The sequence below is a fragment of the Haemorhous mexicanus genome, chromosome 20, assembly GCF_027477595.1.
Source record: "Haemorhous mexicanus isolate bHaeMex1 chromosome 20, bHaeMex1.pri, whole genome shotgun sequence".
Classification (NCBI taxonomy): domain Eukaryota; kingdom Metazoa; phylum Chordata; class Aves; order Passeriformes; family Fringillidae; genus Haemorhous; species Haemorhous mexicanus.
Window position 1 is genome coordinate 7,131,034 of NC_082360.1, and position 26,734 is coordinate 7,157,767.

A 26,734-nucleotide genomic window follows, 5' to 3' on the forward strand; every position below is an offset into this window, starting at 1 on the left:
GAGTATGCTATAGGTGTATAATCTGATTCCCTCTAATATAAGGAAATTGTTCTGGAGCTTGGTAGTACCACTGTCTTATTATCTGTAGTTGATTGTATTACAAATTTTTAAAGTTTAGTAATATGGGGTAAAGTGAGGTTAAAATGAAGCTTTTGCACCAACAGTCCATAATCTGTTGCTTTCCCATCTTTATCATGCATTACATGATTTTTTTTTTTTTTTTTTTTCCCTTTTCTGACCATTTGACAGGGCTTTCCTCTTTCAGTGGAGGTTGAGCTTCCTTCTCTGAGGAGGAGCAGTTGTTTGGTACAAGCAGTGCAGGTTTCTCAGGGTCCATTCAAACTGACAAAGAAAATCTTTTTATTGGCACAGGAAAGAATTTCATGACCTAATGGATAAGTATGGATCTCACAGTGACACAACCTCTGCAAGAACCTCTCCAACACATCAGTTAGCTGGTGAGAGATCACTTCCCAGCCTGAAACAAACCTGGGAGACAAAAATCAGCCTTGGGTGGAGTAGAAACTTGTCCTTAAAATTCCTTATTTCAGTGGAGGTGTATTGGAGGAAGTGGCTGAAAGTCAAAACACCCATGTACCTTGAGGAATTTGTGTGTCAGTTTCCCTAGCTCTTTAAATAAATATACTGGTATCTACTTTCAATTTTAATTAATTATTTATATGAAAAGTTTTTGGTATTTGTAGCTGAAATGTGCCACAAAATGCTAATAGAAATGTGATCCAGAGCACTATAAATTCTGATCTTTCTGGAACTGCTGCCTAATTGAGATGCCTTTATATATCATGGGGGATTAGTCTGTTTTGTATTTTGCACCCAATTTGAAAAAAATCATCACTTTTTATATTTTAAAAAATTATTCCTGGAACTCTGGGTGGCTCTCAGTTCTTTACTGTGCAGGAATTTTTTTGTTGTTGTTGTCTAATAGCTTAGTTTGTCTGTTTTCTAATATGAAAGTAGTCCTACTGAACTTCCTTACATGAGCTGAAATTTTGTGCTTTTTCCCAAATGTGGTTTTTATTTGTTTATTTATTTTTATTATTATTTATTTTTTTGAAGCAAAATCTAGAGACAGCCTTTCTTCTGGATCATCCTCAAGATCACAGAGTCCTCAGTTGCAGCTGAAGGATAGCATCACCAGCAGCAGCAGAAATAATTCTGTCCCACCACCATCCCCAAAGCTTCTAAAGTAATCTCCAAAACTGACTGTGCTTCTCTTGTGGGAGGTTCAGGAAATGCTCGTCAGGAAAATTTGGGTTGAAAGTGTTAAAGTTTGGTTTTATTTTTTAACTTCTAGTCCTGGAGCTCATAATACCATCGACATTGCAGACTAATAAGTTTTTTTTCTATTTATTTGTTGTTTATGTGGCAGAAGAAGATTAATCAGGTTCATTTTTTTGTGTCTCCTAATGAATTAATGTTGCTGATTTATATGTACCCAGATACTCCCATAAGCCTCAGGATATAGTATATATCTCTATATAGTAGACAGGAGTTTTTAGCCTTGTAAAATAGAGTATAAATTCTTTTTGTAATTGTCAGAAATGCCTGAAGTTGCTGATTTTGTTGTAAATAGTGTAATATTTGAACACTGAGATTAAATGTATAATATTTCTATTTGTTACTGTAATACATATTTGCAAAACCTGTAAGATAAAAGAAGCTACTGCTTCAGTCTTTATTATCTAGTTTTGTGAAGTAATTCTGGTTTTCGTTCTCTTTGTGTCTCTAGTGACAGTGCATTTCAGATTATCTCTGTTTGCAAAGGAACAAGCCTAGGTTTGAATATTGTAGGAGGAATTAACAGAAATGAAGGGCCTTTGGTATATATTCAAGAAATTATCCCTGGTGGTGATTGCCATAAGGTAAAGGCCTTTTTTCCCTTCCTTCCCCTTCAGACACCTGTATTTTTGCCTTAATTGCTTTGGTATGCTACATCTGCAGTCATATTTTAAATACAAAATGTGTTTGTGTTCTTCCTTGCCTTCTCTTTTAACAGAATTATCTCATTGCACTCTTACAGAGTTACATGATAATGGAAATATATTCATAAGTTCATTTGAGTTAAATGAGGATCTTATTCCTCAGTTTATGTATGAGAAGGTACAAAACCAACTTCTGTAAGAGATTGCATGATGCAAGGTAATGCAGGAAGGATGGGACAGAGCTACAGATTGCACCTCTCTTTATTTTCTTGGACATTCAAGAAATCATATTTCCCTGAGACTTAATTTAGATATTTAGATGGATCCTTGCAGTTGGAAATCATTATGTAGGCAAATTCGAAAAAAATTATTCTGAGAGTGCAGACTAATAAAATGTATAAATTTGTGTTGATTACTGTTTTAATTTGTGACAAATGCAGTATGTAAATCAGGGGGATTTGTCAGTGTAAAAAGTGAATAAATAATGCAATATCCTGGTTCAGGTACACAGAACTGTTTATCCAAGTGTCTCCTCTGGCATCCTGAGTAATTATGGTTATGTGGAAGTGTAAATAACCAGCCTTTGCCTCTGGCCCAGCAAGAGGAGATGAGCTCAATTCATGAGCAGTGGATTTTGTCCCCAAGCAGTTTGTAACTATTTGTTGCTGAATTTTTGTAGACTAAGTTTAATCCTAAAATGCAAGCTGGAAGATAAAAATGCAAGGTTTCTCAAAGACCTCTTTTCTCCTATTTTGTTGTGGCTTCTAAAATATTTTTCTTACTGTGAACATATAATTTAAAGCCTATCACACATAATCAATAGACTGAGGCTAAGACATCAATTCCCATTAGGCTCTAATACTGGCAGTAATGGAGGTAATTTCCCAGTACTGGTTATCCTGTTTGGGAAGGTGAAACAGAAAGCATTTTTCAAATCTCTGCCATGTGAGGGCACCGTTGGATATCTTAGAACATGCTGGATGAAAGCAAAATGAAAGACCTCCAGTTTTCTTCTTTAGCCAAAACACTAAGTGACAAAAAAAAAGGTAGTAAAGTACTGGCATAGGTTTGAAACAGCACAGCTAAAATTATGGTATATGGGTGTTAGGCAGGTAAAATTATACTGGTTTTGAGAAGGTATTTTATTTATTTCCTATGTATCATTTTCTGTACACATTTTTTTTCACATAGAGTGACTTTGTGTTTGATTTCTTAGGAGCTGAAGAGCAGAGACATATTCTGTGTTACATAATGTGTATTACATTAGACAAATGTCATCACTCTGTAACCATAGGTGAATTACATGAATTTCCAGTTGAATTGTTGAGGGCTCTTTGTAAAAAAGTGTCTCTGGGACAGAAATGTGAAATGTTCTTGTGCTGGTAGAGAGTTTGCAATTAATTCAACAGAAGCACAAAGCTGACAATATTATTTCTGTCATGGTTTTGACTGGTGAGTACTAATAGACCAATCTGGTTTTCTCATTAACATGGCCAGTGAGTGTCTGAAGAGTTCCATGTATTGCCATGAACATTGTTTTTGAAATACAAATTTATCTAGCTCAGAGCGGAATTAATTAGTAAAGAGGCTTCCTAAAGTCAGATGGGTCGGTGCTGGAAAAATCTGTTGTTTATTTCCATCTTTTTTGTTTGTTTGTTTTGGTTTGGTTTTTGGCTTTTTTTTAACAGAAATGTTTACCTGGATCCAAAGTTCTTCTCCATACAGTTTCTGAGGTCTGTTTTCTCTGATGAGTTTTTTTAATGACTGCTTTAATGGTAAGGGATGATTGTTTAATCTGTTTATTTCTGGAGGCTTGTCAAGCACAGGCAGAATGCAGAGTTATTCTTGGTATTTTTTAGTCCCAGTAGAACCAGGGGAATTTGTCCGAGTGCTGTGACTATACAGTTCTTTCTGTAGTTTTAGCAATTAATATCAAGTTTGCGAGTTTGGTTTTATATTTTTTATTTTAGGATGGACGATTGAAACCTGGGGATCAGCTTGTGTCCATCAACAAAGAGTCCATGATTGGAGTCTCCTACGAAGAGGCAAAAAGTATAATCAACAGAACAAAGATGAGGTATCTGTTACTGTCAAACAGCCAACCATCCAAAATGGTTTAATAGATCATATTTATGATCAGATTAATGTGAAATGTGTTTTTGTGTGCTTACAAGAAATGAGGGATACTAATTTTTTAAAATACTCCGTTGTAATGTTATTTTGTAGAAAAGATTCAAGTGCACCTTTTAGACCTGCAAAATTATGATATTTTAAAAAAATTACAGTATTTGTCTTTGTAATGATGGGTAACAGAACATCCTTTTAGAAAACTAATTAAATAAACCCACACGGTGTTTGGAAACATGTAATTTTTGCAGAAGTATAATCTTATGAATAACATAAGTATACAATATGTTGAAACTTTTTAAATTTTTATTCTAGGTTTGAAAATTTTTGGGAGATAGCCTTTATTAGGCAGAAAAACATACCCAGTCTTCCACAGAATCTGCAGCATCCTTTCAGCCTCTTAACATCTTCTGTAGCACATGGAGAGCAACAGGCTGCAGCACTTGGTCCTCTTCCCTCTCCTAGTGGGAGTCTGGTGTCACCATTCCCTCCAGATGCTGTGAGTGTACTTACTACTCCTCTTACAACAAACTGAGCAAATGGTTGTTTTTCTCCTAATTGTAATTGAGTTTCCATTTTATTAAGAAAACAATAACTGTTTTCCTGCACAATACTGTCTTTATAATATCAAAACTTTTGGAAAAACCATATTGTATAACAGGAGAGTAAACCACACTGATGAGACGAATTAGTTGACTTGGGGGAAGAAAGCAAATGAAATAAGCATTTACTGTGTTCTTAGATACCAAGCTCTCCTTCACTGTTTCCTTGAAGTTTTGGAATTAGATACAAATAGTTAATGTATTTTAGAGACAAAACACTCCCTGCTTACTACCTCTGTGTGAGTACAGTACAATCTCACACTTTCTCTGTGATGATGAGATTTTTGCTTTAAAAAAGTCCTAGAAATATGTGGGGTTTTCCCCCATTCTTTTGGCTAAGCAGCAATTTTAATTCGTACAGCTCACCATTACTGTAAAGAAATAATGTTTACCACGAGAAAGAAGATTTCAAAACTTATATTTCAATTTTTGATAGCAGATTTTCAGTTTATCATATTTTGAAAGCAAAATAAAGTATTGCCTTAGAAGAAGGAAGAATAAAATGTTCTCAAATACAAAGTCAAAACAGGTGACTCTCAAATCTTCTTATATTTGTACTTAAAATTCTTACCCATTTTTCTTTCCTATTAGGGATATAAACATTGAAGTGGGTTGCCTAGAGAGTCTGTGCTGTCTTAGTCTGTGAGGGTTTTCAAAACCCAAGGTTTTGATGAGGCCCCAATCTGATTTTTTCCAATGCTGTTCCTTCTCGCCACCACCCCCTCCATGTCTTTCTTTTTCTCCTGGGGTAGTTTTGATCTCCCCAGCCCTTTTTTCTTCCCCTGGTCTTCCTTCCTGTCTCTTTTTTCATGAACCTGTATTTCTGGTTTGGCTTGTGATCTGCTTTAGAAATGGTATTTCATGACTTGTCATTTCCTCTTGTAGATGGAAACTGGAGTCAAGATGGGAGAGCAATCTCCAGTTACTGCTCTAGACAGCAATCCTGCTGATGTGTCTGCCACGGGTAAGTGCTGATTTAATTCCCTGCCACCCTTTTCCTTGTTCTTTCAATAACAGTCAAACAGAACATAGTGCATAGTGAGACTCAGAAGTCTTTAAAAAAAAGGGAATATTGCACTGTTTTTATAGTCCTAAATAAAGCACTGAGATCAATGGATTTTTAGTAGCTTCTGTCAAATATAACTTACATTGTCTCTAACAAACAGCTGAAACCAAACAAAAATGAGTGATCACAACATTTGCTATACAGCAGTCATGATAATAGACTCAGTAGAAACCAGATAATGAAGACTCACATATAGATCAAGATTAGGTTGCCATAGAAACTGTGCTTTCTTGATTTGATGAAATTCTGGGCATGTATGCTGCTTGCATGGTTTTTTTGCTTAAATGAGGGCAGCATATTGAAAGGATGGAATTAACATGCAGCCCTCTAAACAGCTTTTCAGTTAATAACAAATACAATATATTGTGTGTATTTGTATTTTAGAGTCATGTAACAAGGACAAGAGTAACTTTGATCACATCTTGAAATACCTCTTTTGAAAACAACATGTAAGGAAAAACGGGGTTTGTGAAATGTGGTCAGAATCAAATCTGAGCTGAACAATTGTAATTCCTGTGGAAAACAACTATGTTGTATTTAGAGTGGAAATGCAAGAGTGACACAATAATGGGAGTCCCCATTAGCACACTGAAAGAACTGACTCTGTTCAGTATTTCTCTGTGCAGACCTCAATATTCTTCAGGCAGTGGCAATTAGGCATAAGCTGAACTTCTAGATATCTCTCCACTGATATTATTTAAATTGTACCTGCATTTTTTAATACCCCATATTAGATATTCAAATTTAAAATTAAACAGTTCCTATATTGCCTGTCTGACCAGTTGGTTCCCTTCCTTGAAGGGTGAGCTGCTCAAATGTAGGGCTGTTGAAACTGGCAAGGTTTTACTATTGAATACACCTGGAGATTAATGTTCACACGGTTTTTACTTATTGGCTGTGAAAAACACTACAACTGAATCAAAGGAACAAGACAAAATTATTATTTGTTAATATATTCAGTATATAAGACTCTTGGTTAATATGATTGAGTAGACAGGAGCTTCTTCTTTTGAAGACACCAGGAAAGGCACAGTCTCTGAACACATCTGAAGAATGTAGGGAGTAGAGCAGAAAGCACAAATACTTGCAGCTCCAGTCATGTTTCATTTTCTTCTTATTTAACAGCACATCTTTAGAAAAACCTGCCACTTCTTTCATGCTGCCCTTTTTCAAGGATAAACTTTCAAGATAACCTTGAAAAATTCAAGCATCTCTTAGATGAGATACTCTTGTTTTTAACACTTTATAAAAAAATCAGCATAGTTTTGAGAAGTTTTTTGCCCAAACTCACACACGAGGATTTTTCATTCTGAGCTGCAGTGAAGTTGAGCCAATTCCACCAAGGTTCTAGCCCACTGCCTTCAGACTTTAATATAGCATGTGAGAGGTGTTAATGTCAGAGATTTTCAAGATATTTTGGTTTATCCTTTTGGCATGTAAAGAGAATGTAAATTACTTTGAGCTTGGAAACAGATATGCTGTGAAACTAAAAAAATTTTTAAAAAACCACAATTCTCTACAGATACCTTCTGTTCCTTTAGAGAGAATCTCAAACTGCAAGATCCTTTACTTGTCAAACACTGGTTTTGATTTCAGTACCTTTTTAATTCATTAATGAAACGATGAATTAAGACCTACGTTGTATTTATAAATAAGGAATGCAAACAATATTTTTTTTTATTTGCATACATCTACAAGCCAAAGTGATAGTTCAAAAAACCCATTTAAACTTGTGTTTCTGGCTGTAAGGGTGGAAGGAGAAGATGGGTGATGGCCTAATGGACAGGAGTTCTTGGAAAAGAGTTCCTTCCCAGGAAAAAATACTGAGGAGCCTGTGGAGTTCAGCCTAAGCTCCCTCCCATGTTTGGAACAGGTCGTTTCCTCTCTTCCCAAGAGTTTTTTAGATCACTCCATGTGCCAGTGGCAGCTGTCAGTTACACTCAGGGTGTGTCTTGGAGGTCTCTTGGGATTCACAAGTGTGTTTCCCCTTCTGTTTCCTGAGTATCTGTGTATCTCTGAGAGAAGAGAAAATACCACAAGGAGAAGCCATATGCTTGATGGATCACTCAAAGCTATTCTTGGTTATTTTCTGTTAATTTCCTACTTGTCACTTTTTTTATGCAAAAAAAAAAATAGTGAATGTGTTTGATACCCATAATTTTTGTTGATTACAATTATGTCCTTTAAAAAAAGAAGTCAGCCTAAGGATTAACATGTATTTTTGGCAAGTGGTATTTAGCTGGCATCCACTTGATGAGCAGAGCTTCAGAACAAATTTTTTCAAAGCAATAGTTACCGCTACATCTTTATTACTTTTTTTTTTCCTTAGTTATTGCCCGCAGCCAGAATGATGATTATGAGCCCCAAGGAAAGAACTTGAGTATTCATCTCAAAACAGAAAAGCTGGAGAGGGTAAATACTTAAAAATCTTCTGAGTTCTCCTTCCTCCCCCTTCACAATGCAGGTAAAAACATATGGACAGTATTTCTAGGCTGACAAACTTTAAAGTATAAATGACACACAGAATTTTCTATTTGGTGGTTCTTTCATGTTGCAGGCCAATATTTCAGTTTATGTATTGGGCAAATTACTGTTTTTGTTAATCTAATTACTGATTAACTCTTCTGGGAATCAGAACATCCCTCAGGATTTTTAAAGCAGTTATTAAGGACAAAAGGGTTTGCTTATTACACTCATCTGTATTCAAGGTTAAATAATATCTGAACATCTCTCAATTAGAAGGAAAAGTCACTGAGTGGCTCTGGAATAAAAGTGTTGTCAGTGAGAGTGTACCAGGATACAAAGGCTCTTTGAAGTGTAGCTCTTTAATTACTCCCCCATGTCCCTGCAGTCATTACCCTTAGTCCTTTCTTTTTTAGCTCCAAAATAAGTTTTTCCTTCCAGGCACTGAATTATCTTGGGATTCAGCTCACAGATGAACAGCAGCAAGCCCTAAGGCAGCAACTTCATAAAGATTCTAAAGGAACAGTGTCTTTTGGAGGTAATAATTTGTTAATTACCATAGAAAATAATGAAAAATAGAAATACAGAAATTATATATAATAACCATTAATATATTTCTTGTCGTTATTGGGCTGATGCTGCAAATAAAATGATAATTTGAGGCAAGAACCTTATTTTGCTGTATGAAAATAATCTTGAAGTTCTGCTTGAAACTAAGTAATGTGAATGCAAATCACAAATTTATTTTATTAAGAGCAGCCTTGGGAAAGTTTTATTTTGTGCTCACAAAATCTTGAATTTTTTGTTCTGACAATAGGGAGCTGTAATTTTTCCAGAAATTGCTTAGGAGAGTTGTGATGGTTAAAGAAGCTTCTTGAAGCAAGTAAATGGATGGATCATTTAATTTTAGTATGTGGGAAGCAAGAACATTTCAACTATTGCATATAGAAACAGGTTTGCACGGAAGACCATCACAATTCTTCCAGCTAAACCTAATTCTGATGAGAATCAGTTACTTCTTGTGGTTGTGACAGTTTTGGTTGATGACAGGGACAATTTAAAAATATTTTTCGGAAACTGTGAGACATGGTGGATCTGATGCTAAAACTGATGGAAATTTCCCTTTCCCTAAAGTCAGTGAAAAACACTAGGGTGTGAAAAATAGTATTTTCTACTTAAACATCCAAAAAGATCTTCAGCAGGAAAAATTCTGGATGTTCTGTCAGATTTTATGTGGAGTAAACCGACCTTTGTATTTCCACCTTTCTGTCATAGTGTAGCAGAATTTTTAAATCGAAAATGTATGGGTAATCAAAGTCGTGTTGATTGTGCATTAGACACTGTTTGTATTTAAAACTTTCAACTTGGTCAACATCAGTTTTACCAAGCCTCTATCAGGGGTTTAAAGGGTCTGAAAGGAATCCATGAGCTCTGAGCTAGCAGGAAATTTTCTTTTTTTCTTGTCTCCTCTGGTAAGGTCAGATGATTAGAAGGGCAGGTGTGTATACCTGGTGTGCAGATTTATTTAATTTTTCACAGACACCTGCCAGATGCAGAACCTCTCAGGTACTTTGAAGGTGCACTTCACACCACCTTTGTTTTCTTTTCTCCTTCACAATTTGATTTGAGGATGTTTCATTCCATGATGTGTTTGGGCCTTTTTATTCTTATCAGCTTTTCCAGAACTTTCTCTTTGGAGATACATCTCTGTTTTTCTTTTTTTTCTTTAGAAATCTGCATTTATCAGAGTGGCTGTTCATGGTGATATTTTCAGTTGTGTTGCATCAGTGATCTGTTACTAAACTGAACTTCCAGGCTATGGCAACAAAATCTGAACTGCTTTTTTCCTAGATTTTGTTGAAGTTTCAAGAAATCTGTTGTCTGTGCAATCAAATGAAACTGATGATGGCCACAAATCTGAAACCTTTGGGAGCAGTGAAGTTGCCAGCTTACAGGACTCACAGGTAAAATATGTGCCTGGTCAGTGTTTTAACAGTTGGGAGGAGATTATTGGAGAGTTTATTGTATGTAAAATAACTCCAAATCTTGGGCAGATGTTTAAAACAGCTCTGCAGCATGGGATTCTTGAAGATTAAGATAACCTAGTTTCTGTGAAGCTTTTTTAAGCAGCCTAATTTGTAGAAAGCAACTAATGTAATCAAATTGTGGTTTGTTTTAAGTCTGGACAACATTGATTTACTGAGGTTTCTTAATAGAATTTGGATTGCTGCAACCTGTATGAGTGAGAAACAATTACTGGGCCCGGTGATTTGAACTACTGCTACAGTGAAAATGATTTTATTCTAGAGGTGACTTTAAAAAAGAGCATTTTTAGTATATGAACACTGAAATAAAATTCCTTATTATTTAAAATGTTAAAATAGCATTGCATTCTTGATGCTTTAAAAGCACTTTATGAATCCATTTTAAAAGGAAAAGTAATTGTTCATTTGGAAGATTAAGTTGTTTAAAATTTTATTAAACATTTTTAGCATTTTCAGATCTGTAAATCATCCTAAAATTAAGATTTTCTTCTCATTTTATTAACAAGAACTTTTAATATTAGTTGTTAAAGATTATGTAAGACAGTTAGCAATCCATTCCAACCTTATATATTTATATACCCGCAGTTTGTAACCTGTGATTCCTTGGAGGATGACGTAGAAAAACTTAAGAAAGAAAGAAATGAAGCTTTAAAAGAAATGAGCAAATTAAAGGTAACACTATTTTTTATTTGCTTTAAATTAGTCAAGAGACTGGGGGGTTTTTTTGAGTGTGTTCAGGAATTGTATAGGAATTTATTGGTTATTTGAATTTCATGTGCAGTTTTTCATAGATTAATAAAATGGCAGTGCAAACAGTCCTAATCACATTTGAAGATTGCTTACAATATGTATTGAGACAGTGAATTTTAGCCATTATACTGAATGCTAACACATTTTTTAATCTGGTCTATAGAGAAATGAGACTGCTAAGCAGACATTTCACAGAAGTGAATTTGGAGAAATAACTGATTTGCATGGCAATTTTATTTAAAAATGGGTGATGCTAGTAACTGCAGAGTCTGAGCATGTGCTGATACTTCTGAAAGGAATCAGAACTGGAGGATAAATTACCCTGTGAGCAAAATTAATACATATTTTCCAAGACATTAAACAATTCCTAAGTCCTAAAGCAATAAATATTATTTCTTAATACCCCAGGTTGCTACCGAATTCCCATGGTCCTGAATTTCTTTTTTAACAAACCATAAGATAGGAAGTTCTGTGTTCAGCATACATAACTCTAGTTCTTCAACAGGAGTACTGAGCTTGGGATACAGACAGTTTAAAAAATTGCCCTGTGGTCCAAAAAATTTCTTGCTGTAAATTCCAGAAACATTGGGTTGAAATGGCCAGAGGTCAGTTCTCTGTTCTGTGCGCAGTGATTCTTCTTCTGAGAGCTTTGTACTGAAATGAAAGAACCCCATTTACATTGAACACAGTGAATACTGACCAGGTGTCCCTAAATTGCTGATGTGGAAAACTGACAGTGATCAATCAATAATTAATTGCCTTATTTCTTACACTCTTTTACACACATCCCAGAAATGTTCAGTAAATAATTATAAAATACTCAAAAAACTTAAACAGCATCAATGAATTCACAGAAAAGTTATCTTTTAGAGATGCTTTAATCATAGGTTTTATAAAAGTTATTGATAGAAGTTAAGTATTGTTATCTGTAGTTTTGGAAGAGCTAATTGCTTTAGGACCAAAACTCCTTCTCTTTCAAACTTATTTATCAATCCTTTCTTTTTTTTTTTAATAGGAAGAATTGTCTGAATCTGTGAACTTACAGAAGCAGTTAGCAGAGCAGCTACAAGTAGTCAAGCAAGTATGTTGAAGTCTCTAAAAATTATTATCATGTAAATATATTTAATTTTTTTTTTGTGGAAGGGAGAAAGGAGCACTTCTTTTTCTCTTAGTGCTCATATAGACTATACTTTGACACTGATTTCAGCACAAAGGTGGTTCTTGTGTTACTACAGAGCTTTTGATTAAAAGTGGAGAATTGATTCTTCACTTTTTAGAGCAGTAATCTATTTCTCTGCTATTGACTTCAGATAGGAACCCTGAGACCAGCTGGATCGATGAAGTGGGATGATTATGTAGTAGAACCTTTCTAGTCTTAAGTGTTCTTGAAGAGATTTTGCTGCTCTTAGGCAACAGTTCCCTAATTTACAGTCCTTACATTAACTACTTTATATGTCAACCAGTCTTAAGTGTGAAAAAATTACCAGGAAAAAAAGTTGTAGTCAGGGTTTTCTGAGGAAAGTCTTTTTTCTGCATCCAAATCTATCTATAATTATGAGCCAATAAATCAGAGTGTTTGGCTTCCTTGTGTCTCTTAAAGGAAATTCCCAATTAAATGTAAGTCTCATGTCATTTATAGCCTGGATTCAAAACCAAGGAAATGTCCTGTTCCCTCTTCCTCCTGAACACCCCATCAGTTTTTCCTTCTGATGAGCTGGCTGTTTTCCTTCCCTCCTGCACTGCTGCACCTATTCTTTGCGGGTTTCTCATGTCACATGTCATGTAAAAATGCAAGATAAAGTTTGAAAATCCCCTGTATTAAGATTAGTTTTATATTTTGCTCCTACGATTTGTTGAACACCTTCATTATCACCTTTTATTCCTCAAGTACACGAGAGCTTGCTTGGAAGCTTTTTCCATTAGTATTGTGGGGTTTCCTTCTGTACACTGTGGGAAATAAATTGGGTTATCTTCTGGATAAAATTTAACTGGAAGATTGTTCCAGTAGTGCACTTGAGTTCCCGTTCTCTAATGGGTTGACTGTGTTGTTCTAAACCAGAACACTTGTTCCGTGTTATTAGTCCAGACTAAAGCTGGTACAGAGTACAATCCCCAGTACAAACCTGCTTTTCCTGGGAAGGCAGCCTTGGACAGGGCTGGTTTAAGACGTTTTAGGTGGCAGCAGTGCTCATTTGCCACCACTCGAGGTCCTCCCACTTTTATTTTTCTTAGGTGCTGTCGTGTAGTGGTGAAATTCAATTTTGCCCTGCAAACCTCCCAGGGATAAATACTGATTTTTTTTTTTTTTTTGTAGGAATTGAAAGGATTCCATCTAGTGAAGTGAAAGAGAAATACCAAATTATATATAATTATAGCATTGTGTGATCTATTTTAAGAGATAAAAATGGGCTTTTAATGGACATTTTCTTCTGTTTATACTTGGTGCACGTTCAAGTGTTTTATATATATTGCTATATATTTATTTCTGTTGTTTAAAAGAAATATTGGCACTGAGATTCATGGTGATAAATTTTTTAAAGTAGGCTTCTTATAGTACAAGTTGCCATTTAACTTGTGATGTGCATTCCTGCTTGAGCTGTTTAGTGAAAGGAGTTAATGAGTACATTATGGAACCCTAATGGCCTGATTAAAAGTAACAAACAACCAGAGTAAACAAAAAACCCAATTTAAGGCTGTGTTTAAGGTCTTCTGACTTCAGCCTAATTTAAACTTTTTTTTTAAATGACTGCTTTCCTGAAAAACAAGGTTTTAAATGAGGATTTAGGTTACCAATCATATATTGAGGCATATTTTGTAGTATTTCTCTTTTCCACTAATTGTGAATTGCAGAGATTACAGATTAATTAAGACAGCCGTACAAATATTTTGGTTAATGAACATGCTTTGTTAGTACCAATTCATTAAACAGTGATTGACTCTGTAATGAACAGCATGAATAAACTCTTAAAATTGGGAATGCTGCTAAACTTGCAGTGAAGTAGTAATTATTTTCTCATATTGGTATGAGACAATTAAAATTCATTAATTGATCTATTTTTGCTTTGAAGTTGTGATATAGCACTATGTCTTTGGGGCTTCCTTGAAATCATATGTAAGCTGAAATTGGCACAAAACACAGAAAGGCACTTTTGAGTACCTGAAGTCTTGCCAAGAGCACGAATGTGAAATCTGTAATGATGTCTTCTGTCTTCCTGGAGGAGTTGGCCTGGATCCTGTGCTGCCTGAGAATCCTGGGGTATTTCAGCCTGAATGATCCCTTCTGTACTACAGCCTTTTCTGGGCAGTTTCTGTCAGCTGGAGCACACAGCTAAACATAGGAAATGGGAGAGGTTGTGAAGATGGTATCCCTGTTTGTGGTATCCCACACTCCTGGATTTGGTTCATAAGGCTGAGGTTTGCTACTCTGTGGTTGTTTTCTCTAAGGGGAAACTAGGGGCTTTGAATGACTGCTATTTTTTGGAAGCAGTATCTAATCTCTGTCACCCTGCCTGAAAGAAGTGTTTGGTTTATTTCATTAGGTTTTTTTATTTTAATACATAGTAAAGATACTTGAAGTTCTTTTAAAGGATGATTTCAATATACAATTTTTGTAGAATTAATCAACAAGCATGATTGATTTGTGACTACAATTTTCACATAGTTTAAAAGAATATATTAGTTTAGGTGTTTGTAGTGGCTGGAATAAAACTTGGATAAAACCTTCTTACACTCAAATTTATCCAAGGAAGAAATAGAACCTGGCTTAGGAAGAAACCTGTACCTTGAAATTGCTTTTTTAAGGATTCAGCTTCTCTCTTCTAGCTGTTAGTTTCTTATCGGTTGTAGTGGCTTCATACCAGATCAGGACAATGGGTCCCATGAGGTGTTTATATAAATGAAATATTAGCAGCTGCAGATCTTCTGACTGTTGTGTGTTAGAATCCTAGATTGGTTTGGATTGGAAAGGACCTTAAAGCTCATCTCATTCCACCCCCCTACCATTGAGAGTGACACCCTCCGCTGTCCCAGGTTTCTCCAAGCTCTGTCCAGCCTGGCCTTGGACACTTTTTTCAAACATTTGAGTGGGACAAAAGCTCGTGTTGCTGAAGTGGGTGTTACCCATCAATTCTTCACTGGTGGGGCCCCCTTACCTGCCAGGTGAGAGAACCCACTGTGTCCCCACAGTACCAATTCCAGTAACTGGAGAATGGGAAAACCTGATGGAATCATTTCCCTTTGTGCCCCTCTGCTCCAGCAAACATCTGTGGTGTGTCAGACAATTTTACTAATTCAGTTGTAGTGTGTGTAATTGTTTCATTGTAATGTAAGATGCCATTGTTCCTTAATTATTCCTTTAGGTCTTTCACTGTTGAAATCTGGTCATACTTAGTCTGCTATTAGAGAGAAATTAATATTCAACAACTGGAGTTCTGAAAAAACAATGGAGGAGTAAAGGCAATTCTGGATTGTAAGAGATTAAACCTTTATCTCAAGGATGTCTTCTTTCAAAATGAAGACCTCCCTTTTCATAATAGCAATTTTCTCTTCACTTTTCTTATGTCAGTTTATTTAAATAATTCCTAAGTGTGGGTTTTTAAGATGCCACCCTTTCTCAAGGCCTCTGTGTTCATTTATATTAGTCAAACTTAACGTCAGAGCATCTTTTCACTTTTGTCTCCAAGAGTCTTTTTCCCACCTCCAGCCTGTTTCCCAAGGATGCCTTTGCTGCTGAAGGCTCCCAACTCATCCACTGTAGCAGCAGGGCCCAGCTCTTCTTGCTGTTGACTCATTTTGTTTCTTACATTGACAAAAAAGTGCCCTCCCCAAAGGCAGTAATTTGACCTCAGCTTCTGTAGGTTGATAACTTCGTAGAAGTCCCTGTGTTCCCTGAATTGTTTCTAGGAAAAAGGAGTGCCAGGAGCAGCTTGCAGGAGGGGTGATTGTTGTGCTTTCAGGGAGTGTGAGCAGTAATGACCCTCACACTGCTCTTAGTGCTGTAAACACACAACTGTGACACCAACATGAGGAAAAACACACACAGAGCAATAAGCTTGGGATGAGTCTGTGTTTCCAGGTGCAGGTGGTTCTTGTGTAGTTCACCTAATGCTTCCAAAAGAAAAAAGAAAATCATTCTACTTGCTGTCAAATTAAAGGTCACTTCAATGCATCTCTTAATGTTTGTGCCCTGTAACAGAAACCTCTAAATTATGCAACAGCAATGTCACCTGTGTTCTCTAATGGTGTTGCTGTTCTACATGTGTGGTTACTTCCACTGCTCTATTTTCTGAGAGACCAGGATGTCCCTGGCCATCGTCCAAATTGGTATTATATTGCAAAGATGAGGAAGATGATGTACTGGTTATATGTCAGTGAGATTAGCTGATTTATGGCCCAGAATACATTGGCTATTAAGACTAACAGTGTAGAGGTTAAAAGTCATATGAAGCTGAGATTGGTAGAGCATTTTACAGAAAGAACATTATCACAAAATATAGGAAAACATTACTTGAAGGATATTGATTGTATAGGATAAATGCTTCTACGTTAGGAAAGAATTAAATCTGCATTTTTAAGTTTGACTGACCTCTCTAGACATTTCTATTATGACACCTTTTATATGCAATTTCTTCCACAAAAGAGGAAGATCGGGTCATCTAGGTTTTTTAGAAACAGCAATTTCAAACCTAGCTTCTAGAAGGTTATTTCCTCCCCATGGTAAATAGTCATAGTGTGTTTCTCCTCTATGGGAGGAGTAATACCCACCTGTTTTCCCTCTAGTTCCATTTCCAACCAGGATATAATTATAATTATAAGATGTAATAGGTAGACCAGGAATACAATATTCACCTAAGTATCCTTAACTGAGCAACTTCTACAAAAAACTTCTAGCTCTGTGAATTTGTGTATTCAAATCTGATAACTTGAATTATTCAGAAAATTGCTAAAAAGCGACTTTTCCTACAGATAATTAATAGCTGATGGAAAAGATGGTTCAGTGATTTTGGTGCCAGTGAGCCTGTACGTTTTGTGTGAGCAGTTTGTTTGTTTTATTCCTAGATGAGTGTAAACTGATCCATTGTACAGACCTTTAGTTTGGCTTTCGAATTTGCTAATCAGTTAACTTCAATTAATATTCAGTCCTAAAATGTACGGAGCAATATCTTTCTTGAAAGAAGATTTTGCAACATTTAGGGATTACGTTAGTTGAATTAAAAGCTAACAGTTTCTGATTTTCTGTTTTCTGTACATTATTTATATATAAGTTTTATCTATCACTCTTCTGTGATAATCCTGGATTTTAGGAGCATAATAGGACCAGGAATGAAGCAGAAAAACAGATTTTATATAAAAGCACTGATTCTGAAAGGAGTGTGGACTGAATTACTTGCATTAAACATCCATCTACATGATGTGTGAGCTATGACTAAAGTGTGAATTCATGCAATAAAAATGAAATGAAGTAACATCTCATTAAGGTGCTTTTTTAGTGTGGAAGCAGTGGGGCAGATCAACAGCATCTGGTGCATTTCAAGAAAACCTTTCATTCAGGTAGATTTTCAGTAATTATAGAACTTGTTATTTAATTTATTAGGAAAATTATGTCTCTGTACATACCTGGTTTTCATTTGCGCATCATAATGTTAAAAATTAGCAGTTGAGCCCTCTAACCATGAACGCTAACAGGTAGCCCTGATGCCAGCTGTGAGCTAAATCTTGTACTTGTGAGCTAAATCTGCTCTTTTTTTTGGTAGCTGGAATTGTAACTTCTCCACTGAATTATATAATCTGCAGGAAGCCAAGGCAGCTGTGGAGGAGACAAGAGCCCTGCGCAGCAGAATTCACCTTGCAGAGGCTGCTCAGAGGCAGGCCCGGGGAATGGAGCTGGACTATGAAGAGGTGATTCGCCTCTTAGAGGCTGAAATTGGAGAGCTGAAGGCTCAGCTCAGTGAGCATTCTGGCCAAAATAAAGTAAGCAAAGTCTGTCAGAGTTACCATGGTTTCCTTGCTGTTGTCATGTATCTGGTTTTCATTTTCTTTTCATCTGCTTTTCTAAAGTAGGTCACTGTTTGTCTTTTATTATTCAATAACTGGGATGATGTGGATTGAAGAGGGTAATGTGAAGTGTACGAGGCTTCCTTTATCCAGGCATCTTTGGGCTTGAAAAACAGGAGCTCCTAGCATATGTGGGTTATAGGTCAGAATGGCACATCTCAAGCATTAAGCATAGAATAGTTTCTGGGCTGCAGATATATTGTCTTTAAATACTACACCTTGCATATATTTGTATGCTTTTGTACTCATGTGAAAATGGCCTTCAGGTTTATGTTTCTGTCTTGGTTTGGAAAGACAGGTGCCTGCTAAAGAAGGCAAGAGCCTCCCCTGAAATGGAGAATGCAAACCCTCCCCACCTTAATTTAAAATTCATAGCAATTCGGAGGAATTGCTATGAATTTTAAATTAAGGGGCTCTCAGGCAAAAAAATATGGGAGCAGGAAATAACAGTTCTTTAATAGGGAAGGAAAAAAAAAAAGGATAAAATAAAACAATGCAATACACTAGAACATTGTGTAGAATTTTCTAGTGAACTCAACATGACACGCTGTTGGTCAGGGTGTTGGTAGCAGTCCAGTTGGAAAAGTGGCTGCAGTCCTCCTGAGGTGTCAGGTGTGGTTCTGTTGGAGCAGGGGGCCCTGTAGAAAAGGGTGTATTCTTCCTCTGCAGATCCCTGGAAGTAGAAGCAGCTGCTGTTCCTCTGGGGAATCCAGTGGGAAGCTGTGCTGGGGTGTCAGAATCTCCAGATTATATCTGGGTAGCAATGCTTGGCTCCTCCCTCTGGGCAGAGCATCTCACAATGGGATGTTATAGTTCTTATCAGTCATGTGGTGACATTCAGTAGCTGTTATCAGCAGATGTCCCCTGCCAGGAGGAGTGATTATGATCACTTAGGGAGAGAGATAAGGAGAAATTGCCCACTTGACACCAGACAACTGCCACAGAGATGGTAATAGAATACATCCTGCCTTGCAATCTGGAAGAGTTTCTGTTAGGTAAATAACAAACATGTAAAGTCCAGTCCTGTTTCAAAGTAAATTTAAATTTAATCAAGGTAGTCATTTGAATGCTACTAATTCTGCAAATAATAATAAAAAAAATATTAATTGATCCTTATAGTCTACTTCATCGCCAGCAAGGCATTTCAGAACAGGCTAAGAAATAAAATATTTGATGCACTTCAAATTTTTTTTTCATAACTACTGACCTGTATTTTAGACACAGTTTGAACAAGTGCAAGCAGGTTGGCATTTGTGAGGTTACCTTGTTTTTCTCATGAAAAATGAATGTGCATATGACCTGGTGAAGAAAACCTACTTAAATGGTGCCCTCTTTCATCCTGAGAATTAATTTAATATTTCAAGACATTAGAAGGTAAAGTCAAGCTCTGGGGTAAACAGAGAACAGCATAGGAAGTCCCTGTGGCTCCCAGGAGGAATTCCAATCATCTGATTGTGAGTGATGAGGTTAATCACACCCTGGATGTTCTGTCTCAACATCTGGGTATGATGCTCCATCTTTTATGTCAGGTATTCTTGCATTACTGTTTGTTTTCTAGGACTTCTATAAATAGCCAAATTTTAAGAAATTCATAGAGTGTGGGTTGCTTTCCTGGAGGTTTGTTCCAGAGATTCTAGCTTGAGTTCCTGAAATTCTGACTGAGTACTACAATATCTGTGTGCAAATTTGAATCTCTGCATTTCTTATCCAAAAGAAGCAGTATCAAGTAGCTGCCAACTCCATTTTATAGCTTTTTGTCCCCATCCTGCTGTAAAAGGGGAGTCAATTACAGGAGCCAAGTTTCAGGCAGGGTCATGCCTGTTTTGTTTTTTTTTTTCTTTAATGACTGAGTAAATCTTCCCCTAAAATACACTCACTAAAAGGAATATAACATATGTTGAGCATAAATAAAAATCACATTGGTCCCTCTCACTTTTCTAGTGTGAAAGAGTGAGTTTTTTCACCAGCTTCTTCTCCAGAGTGGACAGTGAAATTACCAAAAAAAGGTGTTTGAATCAACAGATTCTTCGACATTCAGGCATTCAGAGGGATGATGGTTCTGCTGCTTTGTACAGAGTATACAAACAAATTATTTGCTTCCAGTAAAGTTAGTAAGTGGGGTTTGGTGATTATTTTGTAAGTGTTTTAGAGTAGGTTGTGGGCTTTCAGAATGATCACCTGCAGTGTGATGGAAAAGTTTATTTTTTAAATACAGTGCTTTTTCTGTATTTTGGAGAGATCTTTCTAGATCTTGTGTCCAGCAGACAGCTGTGCTAAACAGACATGCCCAGGTACATGTGAGGACTTTACCCCTGGTCCTGTCACAGGAACAGTGCCAGGATCTCTAATGAAACCCAGAGCCTCCAGAGCTGGATCTAAAAGGGCTCACATCTTCTGTACTGAAGGAGGAAGGGATGCATAACACTGATCAATAGGTTATACAAGTGCATGCAGAGACATCGTAGGGGGTAATTTCCTCCAAGATGTGCCATAATTACTGTGTTGGCCAATGGATGTGTGGATGCAAACTAGGGAACTGTGTTTGTTCCGGCTGTTTGTGCACCCTGCTGAGATAGTGTCACCATAAGGTTGGTATTTTTGAGCAAGTCATCATTCAGTTCAAACTCTCTTAATTTTCAGCCCTATCCCTGTTGTTATCTTCCAATTTTAATTTACCTTTCTATCATTTGCCAAAATCTGTTGCAGTTTGGAGCTGATTTGCCAGCTGCTCAGGCATTCCAGTTTTATGTTTTACAGAAATATAGAAAAGAGTGTGTTAAACATTCCAAACACTCTATTCACACTATGTGTCTGTGTGATCCATGAGAGGAAAATTATTAGAATAAAAGCCTTAAAATACTTTTCCCAGGAGAGCATTCATGACTTGAGAAAGAGGGTTACAGTTCTTGACTGCCAGCTACGGAAATCGGAGTCAGCCAGGAAGACCTTTGAGGTGGCCACTGAAAAATTGCTACAGTTTGTAGAGGTAACTTTGCCTTTCATTTTTGCAAATATCTTATTTGGAAAAGGGTTTTGTTGATGTTTGTGAGGAATGAGCATAGTAAAATGAGTATAAACCAGTTTGCAGAGATCCTTTCATTCCTGGAAATATAGATGATGTGTAAGTGTGCAGATCCATCTAGAGGTTTATATAATCTTTGGGTTTTGCTGTGCTGGACAAATGAGAATGATCAGATAATTTTTTCCACCTAAACTCTATCATTCTGTGAAACTCCTCAGAAGAAAAAGGCAGAAAAGCTAATAGTTGATAATTCTTTGGCATGTTACGAAATAACAACGAATTAAGTGATATTGTTGTATTTACTTCATTTACAGGGGTTATAATGTTTTGGTTTTTACTTTTGCAATTCTAGCTGGGAGACACTAGACTCTTTAATTGCAAATCAAGTCCCCCACCCCCAAATAGACCATCAAACTATAAGGTATTAACTTTTTGACTGTGTTGATTTATAAACTGTTAACTTCTTGACTATGACCAACAGGTTGTGCATGAAATACTTTCAGATAACTCTACTTCCTCAACAATTTTAAGGTAATGAAATGAAAGTATTAATAGTGAAAAACTCTGCTATTGTTTCCAAGTCTCAAAAAATTGCCTTTAGCTGTTTTTTTCTGTACTTTTGCTGTATAGTTCTGAGTGTCATTTTATTGAAGGAGAGGAATGAATTATAAATTAGGCTTTCAGGATAAAAACCTCTGAATTAAATTAAAATAGTTAGTAATTGCATAACTATGATTGTCTGGATGTTTCCATAGAGTAATTATAATGTACTAATGATTAGTTAAAATGCAAGGAACCTTAACAATGGGTTATAATTTTTTAATATTCTTTTTTAGATTTTCCTAGGTGATGTTGCATCACAATGAATACGGTAGCATAGAAATAAATTGATAAAATGTATATCCATTTACATTTTGTTACTTTTCTTGTTTAAAAAGCTGGTGGGAATTTTCAAGAAGATTTAAGCAGCCTTTGGTCCTTCAGAAGACTGGCATGATTGTGCCTATATATCGCAGATAGCATTTCATTAATATTTATGTAACAGTAAAATTGTTCAGTCTCTTTCCTGCAGTTTTTTTCAAAAAAGGCTCTCAAGAAAATCAAATGTATTAAAGTGAAGAGAACTGGAGTTTTATTTCAAAAAACCTAGGCAGGCTCAGACCAACTAGGATATCGTAGGTAATCAGTGAGATGTGGTTCCCATTGGCACTGCACACAACAACAATGCTATCTGTTTTATGAAGTTCACAGAATTTATTTTAGTGAATGGATTAATTTTCAGATACTAAGCCAAGGTGACAAACTGACTCTCTAACAGCAGAGGAGATAAGAGTTGGGTCCCATGAAGCAGTGTCCCTTCTGAAATGCTGGTATGAAAATTCCATTCAAGTTCCTTTCCTGACACTCTCTGAGTCCTTGACACTGCATTTTGAGTTCTGAATGTTACTTGAATTGAGCTTTCCAAATACCTTCATTGTTCAGCCAGGACTGCTGCTCGGGCAAACTCACTGATTTGGGAGCGTGAATCTTTTTTGTTTATATAGTGAGAACAAAACCACTTTAGAAAAACAAGTTTACCTTATTAAAAGGAGCAGTTTCCTTTATCATATTACAAATAAACACTTTTATTATCTTAGTGACAGGAGAACATTGTCCACTAAAGCACTTCTGGCTCGGCTGGGAAGGGTCGGACCTACTGTCACAGCAGCTCTTGCAGCAGAAGCCAGGGACCTTGCCAAGTCTGTCCGTGCCATTTTGGAAGTAGATTGTGAGTGAGTATGTCCATCTCTGTGTGCTTTGAAATCTGGTATCAGTTCATCAGCCAAGAAGATGGATCATTTCATTTAAAATTGGATGTGAACTGGCTGAATAAATCCTAGCATGGAAGGACAGAGCAGGTTCAGTGTCAGCTCAGGCAGCGTCTTCATCGAACTATAATTGGAATATAAAGTTATTCCAGAGTACATTTCTTCACAGGAAAACTTAAAGGACAAAATTAATGCCAAAATGTGGAATATTAAGATTACCAGAATCATGTAAAACTAGCAAAATTTCATTACTTTAATGCTCTGTTTTTCATACTGGAATATTTACAAAATGTTATTCTGCTGGATTTACATGAACATGTATCAAAGTGTTTTAATGAAGATGTTGCTGTAGGGAGTGAATGTAGGCAGCAGTTCCATTTGGAGATATCCATGTATGTCCTCAGGTCATAAACAGGTTTGAATTATCATATAATTCCTGGTTCAGATCATTGAAATGATTGTGTATTTTGATGGTATTTGCCTGTAGTTGAGCAGGCATGTCAGTTCTAATCCAATTTTGATTTACAGAAATGGTACATCACAGGAGATTTTGGAAAGGTGGTTAATTACAGTTGTCCATAATTATTGTATCAAATATTTGAATAGCTTTGAATGTTCAGGAATTAATTTAGAAAGAGACTGAAAAAATGGTTGTTGAGAAAATAAGATATGAAAAATAGTTTTTTGATGTTATTTATGAAGCCTTAATGTGTTACTCATTCTGTGGCAAAAAAAGCAAAATAAGAAGATAAAATTTGTCCAAAAGCATCCAGAATATTAGAGTTTCTGGTGGAGTGAAAGGAGTAACAGTGACCAGGAGAGGAGATAATTGGTTTTCCACCAATGATAATCATAGTTCTGTCACACTGAATTGGTCTTATTACACTACACAGAAAACTGTGCAAAGAAAACTTTTGATTTTAAATGCAGCTGAATTCTAACATGTGGTTATGTCAAACATAATAGGTAGAATACATGTTAGAAAGCTCTGGAGCCATAGCAGGGATCCATTTTATGAACCTGAGAATTAAAAATAGGTCTGCAGAGAAGGATTTAAAGATTGAACGTCATCTTTCTGAGTTCATTCTGATTTGGAGAGCATTACAGATAGATTTGGGCTCTGACAAGCTTGGGTATGAGATTAAAGCTTTAAACCTCACTGGCTTTTTTCTCCCTCTCCCTCCAAAAAAAAGTAGTTAAGGCAAAGGAACTATGTAATAGCATTCTGTCTACAGTGTTCTCTGCCAGCTTCTCACTAAATGTTTTCCATGTGCTCTGAAGTTTTCTTGCAGATGGACTATCATAGAAAGGGGGCTCTTGTGTATGTGGCATTCCATAAATATCATCCATCAAAGAGAGAAGTGTAATAGAGACTACAGTGCAGACTGAAGGGTTTCCTTTTCCCTGGAAGGTGTCCAGAGCATAATAATTTGTTATTGAATTCTTAGAGAGAGAACTGGAGTTAATATTTTCGAGGTTGCTCAGTGGATCAGAATGTCTGTATGGGAAACCTTTGTGATACATTTTACCTTCTAAATAGAACTTCTGTTTCATTATTTGCTTCATTCTTGTAAATACGAAGTAAAGGAGCCCCAGCCAGAATTCCTCTTTGATTCATTTACAATACATGTGAAACAAAGTCTGGGTGCCAAGAAAAGGTTGTAGAGTATTTTGCCAACAGAAAACTGCTTCCTTTGTAAAAAAATCTTCTTGACAACCAGGTCAAAATGACATATTTATTAGTTATCCACACAAACTATTCCCTTCCTCTGTAATAGCCTGACATTTTGCCTGAGGGAAGAGGCTGGAAGAAGTTCAGTGTATTCCTGAAAAACTTTGAGAACATGTTGCCTTGTGATACTGCTGCAGATCAGCTTTCAGCTCTGCAGGCTGAGTGACAGCTCTGTGAAGGCACTTTGGTGATTCTTCAAGCGAAGACTCTGGAAAAAGAAGAACAGCTCGTTTTCCAGGGCTTACTGCTTCAGGATCCTCCAGATCCCAAAATGCAAATAGTGAAGTAATAAACAGAATAATCAGGCTCATCCCTTGAAAGAGCCATTCTTCATCTTCTTTAAGGACTGTAAGCTCTTTTTAGAAACCAAGCCTTGAGAGACCATTCTGCTTTACAGAATGTGAGCATCTCCTGAACACTTGAAATGACTTCCATCATACAGAGGCTAATAATGCCTCAGTGAAGAACTGCAGCATTTAAAAGTAGTTGCTGCCTGCACTTAGTAGACCATATGGTGCAAATCACGCTAAAAAGAATAGTGATAGCATTTTCTTCTTTTCTATTACAAGTTTAGAAAAGGAATACACTGGGTAGTGGTAATGACCAAAATCTGATTAACCCTGGAACATACTTATCTCCTCATCAAAGAGCAGGCAATCAGCATTTAAAATGGGCACTCATATAACACAGCTTTCAAGTATTTTGGCTGCTGATTTCCTCCCTCTGCCTCTGACACTTCTGTCCAAAAATACAATCTTGCTGTAATTGACACAGTTCCAACCATCCACATCCAGGAAGTGCTCTGAAGCCCAGTTCTCCACTCAGTGGGAACTCAAGCACTGAATTTGGAGCTATTCTATCCCATCACGTTCCTGTAATTTGCTCTCAGCCTCTAACACGAGGCAATCATGCTGAAGTTCACTCAAATGATCTCCAAATTAATACAGATTCCAAAACTCCTACTTAATTTACTCATTTTGATCTTGCCAGTCACTATGCATTTCATTTTGAAGATCCTACAGACAGAAGTTTAGTTGCCTGGATCTTATATTCATTTTCCTTGAATGCTGACTAGATAAAAAATAATAGAAACTGCTGCTGCTCAGCATCCATTAGTGCCTGTTCTCTTGATGGTTAAATTGCTTTTGATTTTTGGGCAATGCCTTACATCTTTGACATTAAAAGCTGAAATATTGGATCTATCCATTTCTTCAGTTTAGGGATTTTTCAGTTACATTGTGTTCAAATACCAAAACCATTCCATAGTCAGGAAAGTGTCAGTTATCCCTTCCTGTTCTTTTGACAGTGTGGGTGGAACTAAGCTATAGAGTAACAAGGCTTCACAAATAACTGAGCTACAGCAAGGCTTCACAAATAACAATTTTGCTATTTTGAAAAGGGCCAATATTATTAAGTATTCATATTTCTTTTGTTTGTTGCAGGCCTGGTGTGTTACAACAGAATAAATGCTATTTATTAATACATTTATTATACATTATTTATTTAAAGATTTTTGCTATTTTGTTCTTGAATCTTGTATTTTATGAACACAGCAGTACTGAAACTTTGTGCAGGTAATTGGCTGTAGTTCATCAGCCAGAACATCAGCTGTTCCCCCTCCCCTTTTTATCTTTTGCCTGTACATCAAAATCTGTGGCATGGACAGGCATGTCCTGGTTAACTTCTGTTAGTTTGGCTCCTGATATTACAGATGCTGTATCTTCTTGTATTTTTAATATTGGGCAAAATTATTTCCTGCAAGGTCCAGTTTGTGGGAGGAGTGGAGTGTGCATTGAGGGAATACCTCTGACATTCTTACAGCTGATGAACTAGAACTGTACCTTTCCTTCCTCACTGGAAGAGCTGCCTGGGAAGGAGCAGCATAATGACAACTAAAGAGATAACACTGTGTATTCATTGTTCTGGCAAGGCCATAAATATTTCAGTGAATTACTGAAACCAGAAATAGAGGAGTCCTGATAAACTATACAGAGTATACCCTGAACACAGCTGTACAGCTCCCTTTTTAACAGTTTTTGCTAGCAAAAAAATTAATATCACTACTGTGTGCTTTAAAGGTAGAAAGCTTATATTTGTCAGCTAAACATTAGCTAAACAGTACT

General features: G+C 36.4%; 1 protein-coding gene across 6 annotated transcripts in view; it reads left to right on the forward strand.

Moving 5' to 3' along the window:
• The window catches only part of STXBP4 (syntaxin binding protein 4), a 68,050-nt gene that overhangs the window by 12,964 nt on the left and 28,352 nt on the right, over window positions 1-26,734 (forward strand). For 4 of the 6 annotated variants that reach the window (XM_059864318.1, XM_059864319.1, XM_059864317.1 and 1 more), the window contains 15 exons: window positions 373-458; window positions 1,078-1,207; window positions 1,751-1,883; window positions 3,914-4,020; window positions 4,386-4,569; window positions 5,558-5,636; window positions 8,068-8,150; window positions 8,643-8,739; window positions 10,053-10,165; window positions 10,832-10,918; window positions 12,012-12,077; window positions 17,789-17,965; window positions 20,919-21,035; window positions 21,553-21,602; window positions 22,709-22,839. In XM_059864318.1, coding sequence (XP_059720301.1) covers window positions 373-458; window positions 1,078-1,207; window positions 1,751-1,883; window positions 3,914-4,020; window positions 4,386-4,569; window positions 5,558-5,636; window positions 8,068-8,150; window positions 8,643-8,739; window positions 10,053-10,165; window positions 10,832-10,918; window positions 12,012-12,077; window positions 17,789-17,965; window positions 20,919-21,035; window positions 21,553-21,602; window positions 22,709-22,839 — 1,640 coding nt within the window. Of the gene's footprint in view, window positions 1-372; window positions 459-1,077; window positions 1,208-1,750; window positions 1,884-3,913; window positions 4,021-4,385; window positions 4,570-5,557; window positions 5,637-8,067; window positions 8,151-8,642; window positions 8,740-10,052; window positions 10,166-10,831; window positions 10,919-12,011; window positions 12,078-17,788; window positions 17,966-20,918; window positions 21,036-21,552; window positions 21,603-22,708; window positions 22,844-26,734 lie in introns of all 6 variants that reach the window. The other 2 variants (XM_059864320.1, XM_059864321.1) reach the window with 2 other exon arrangements.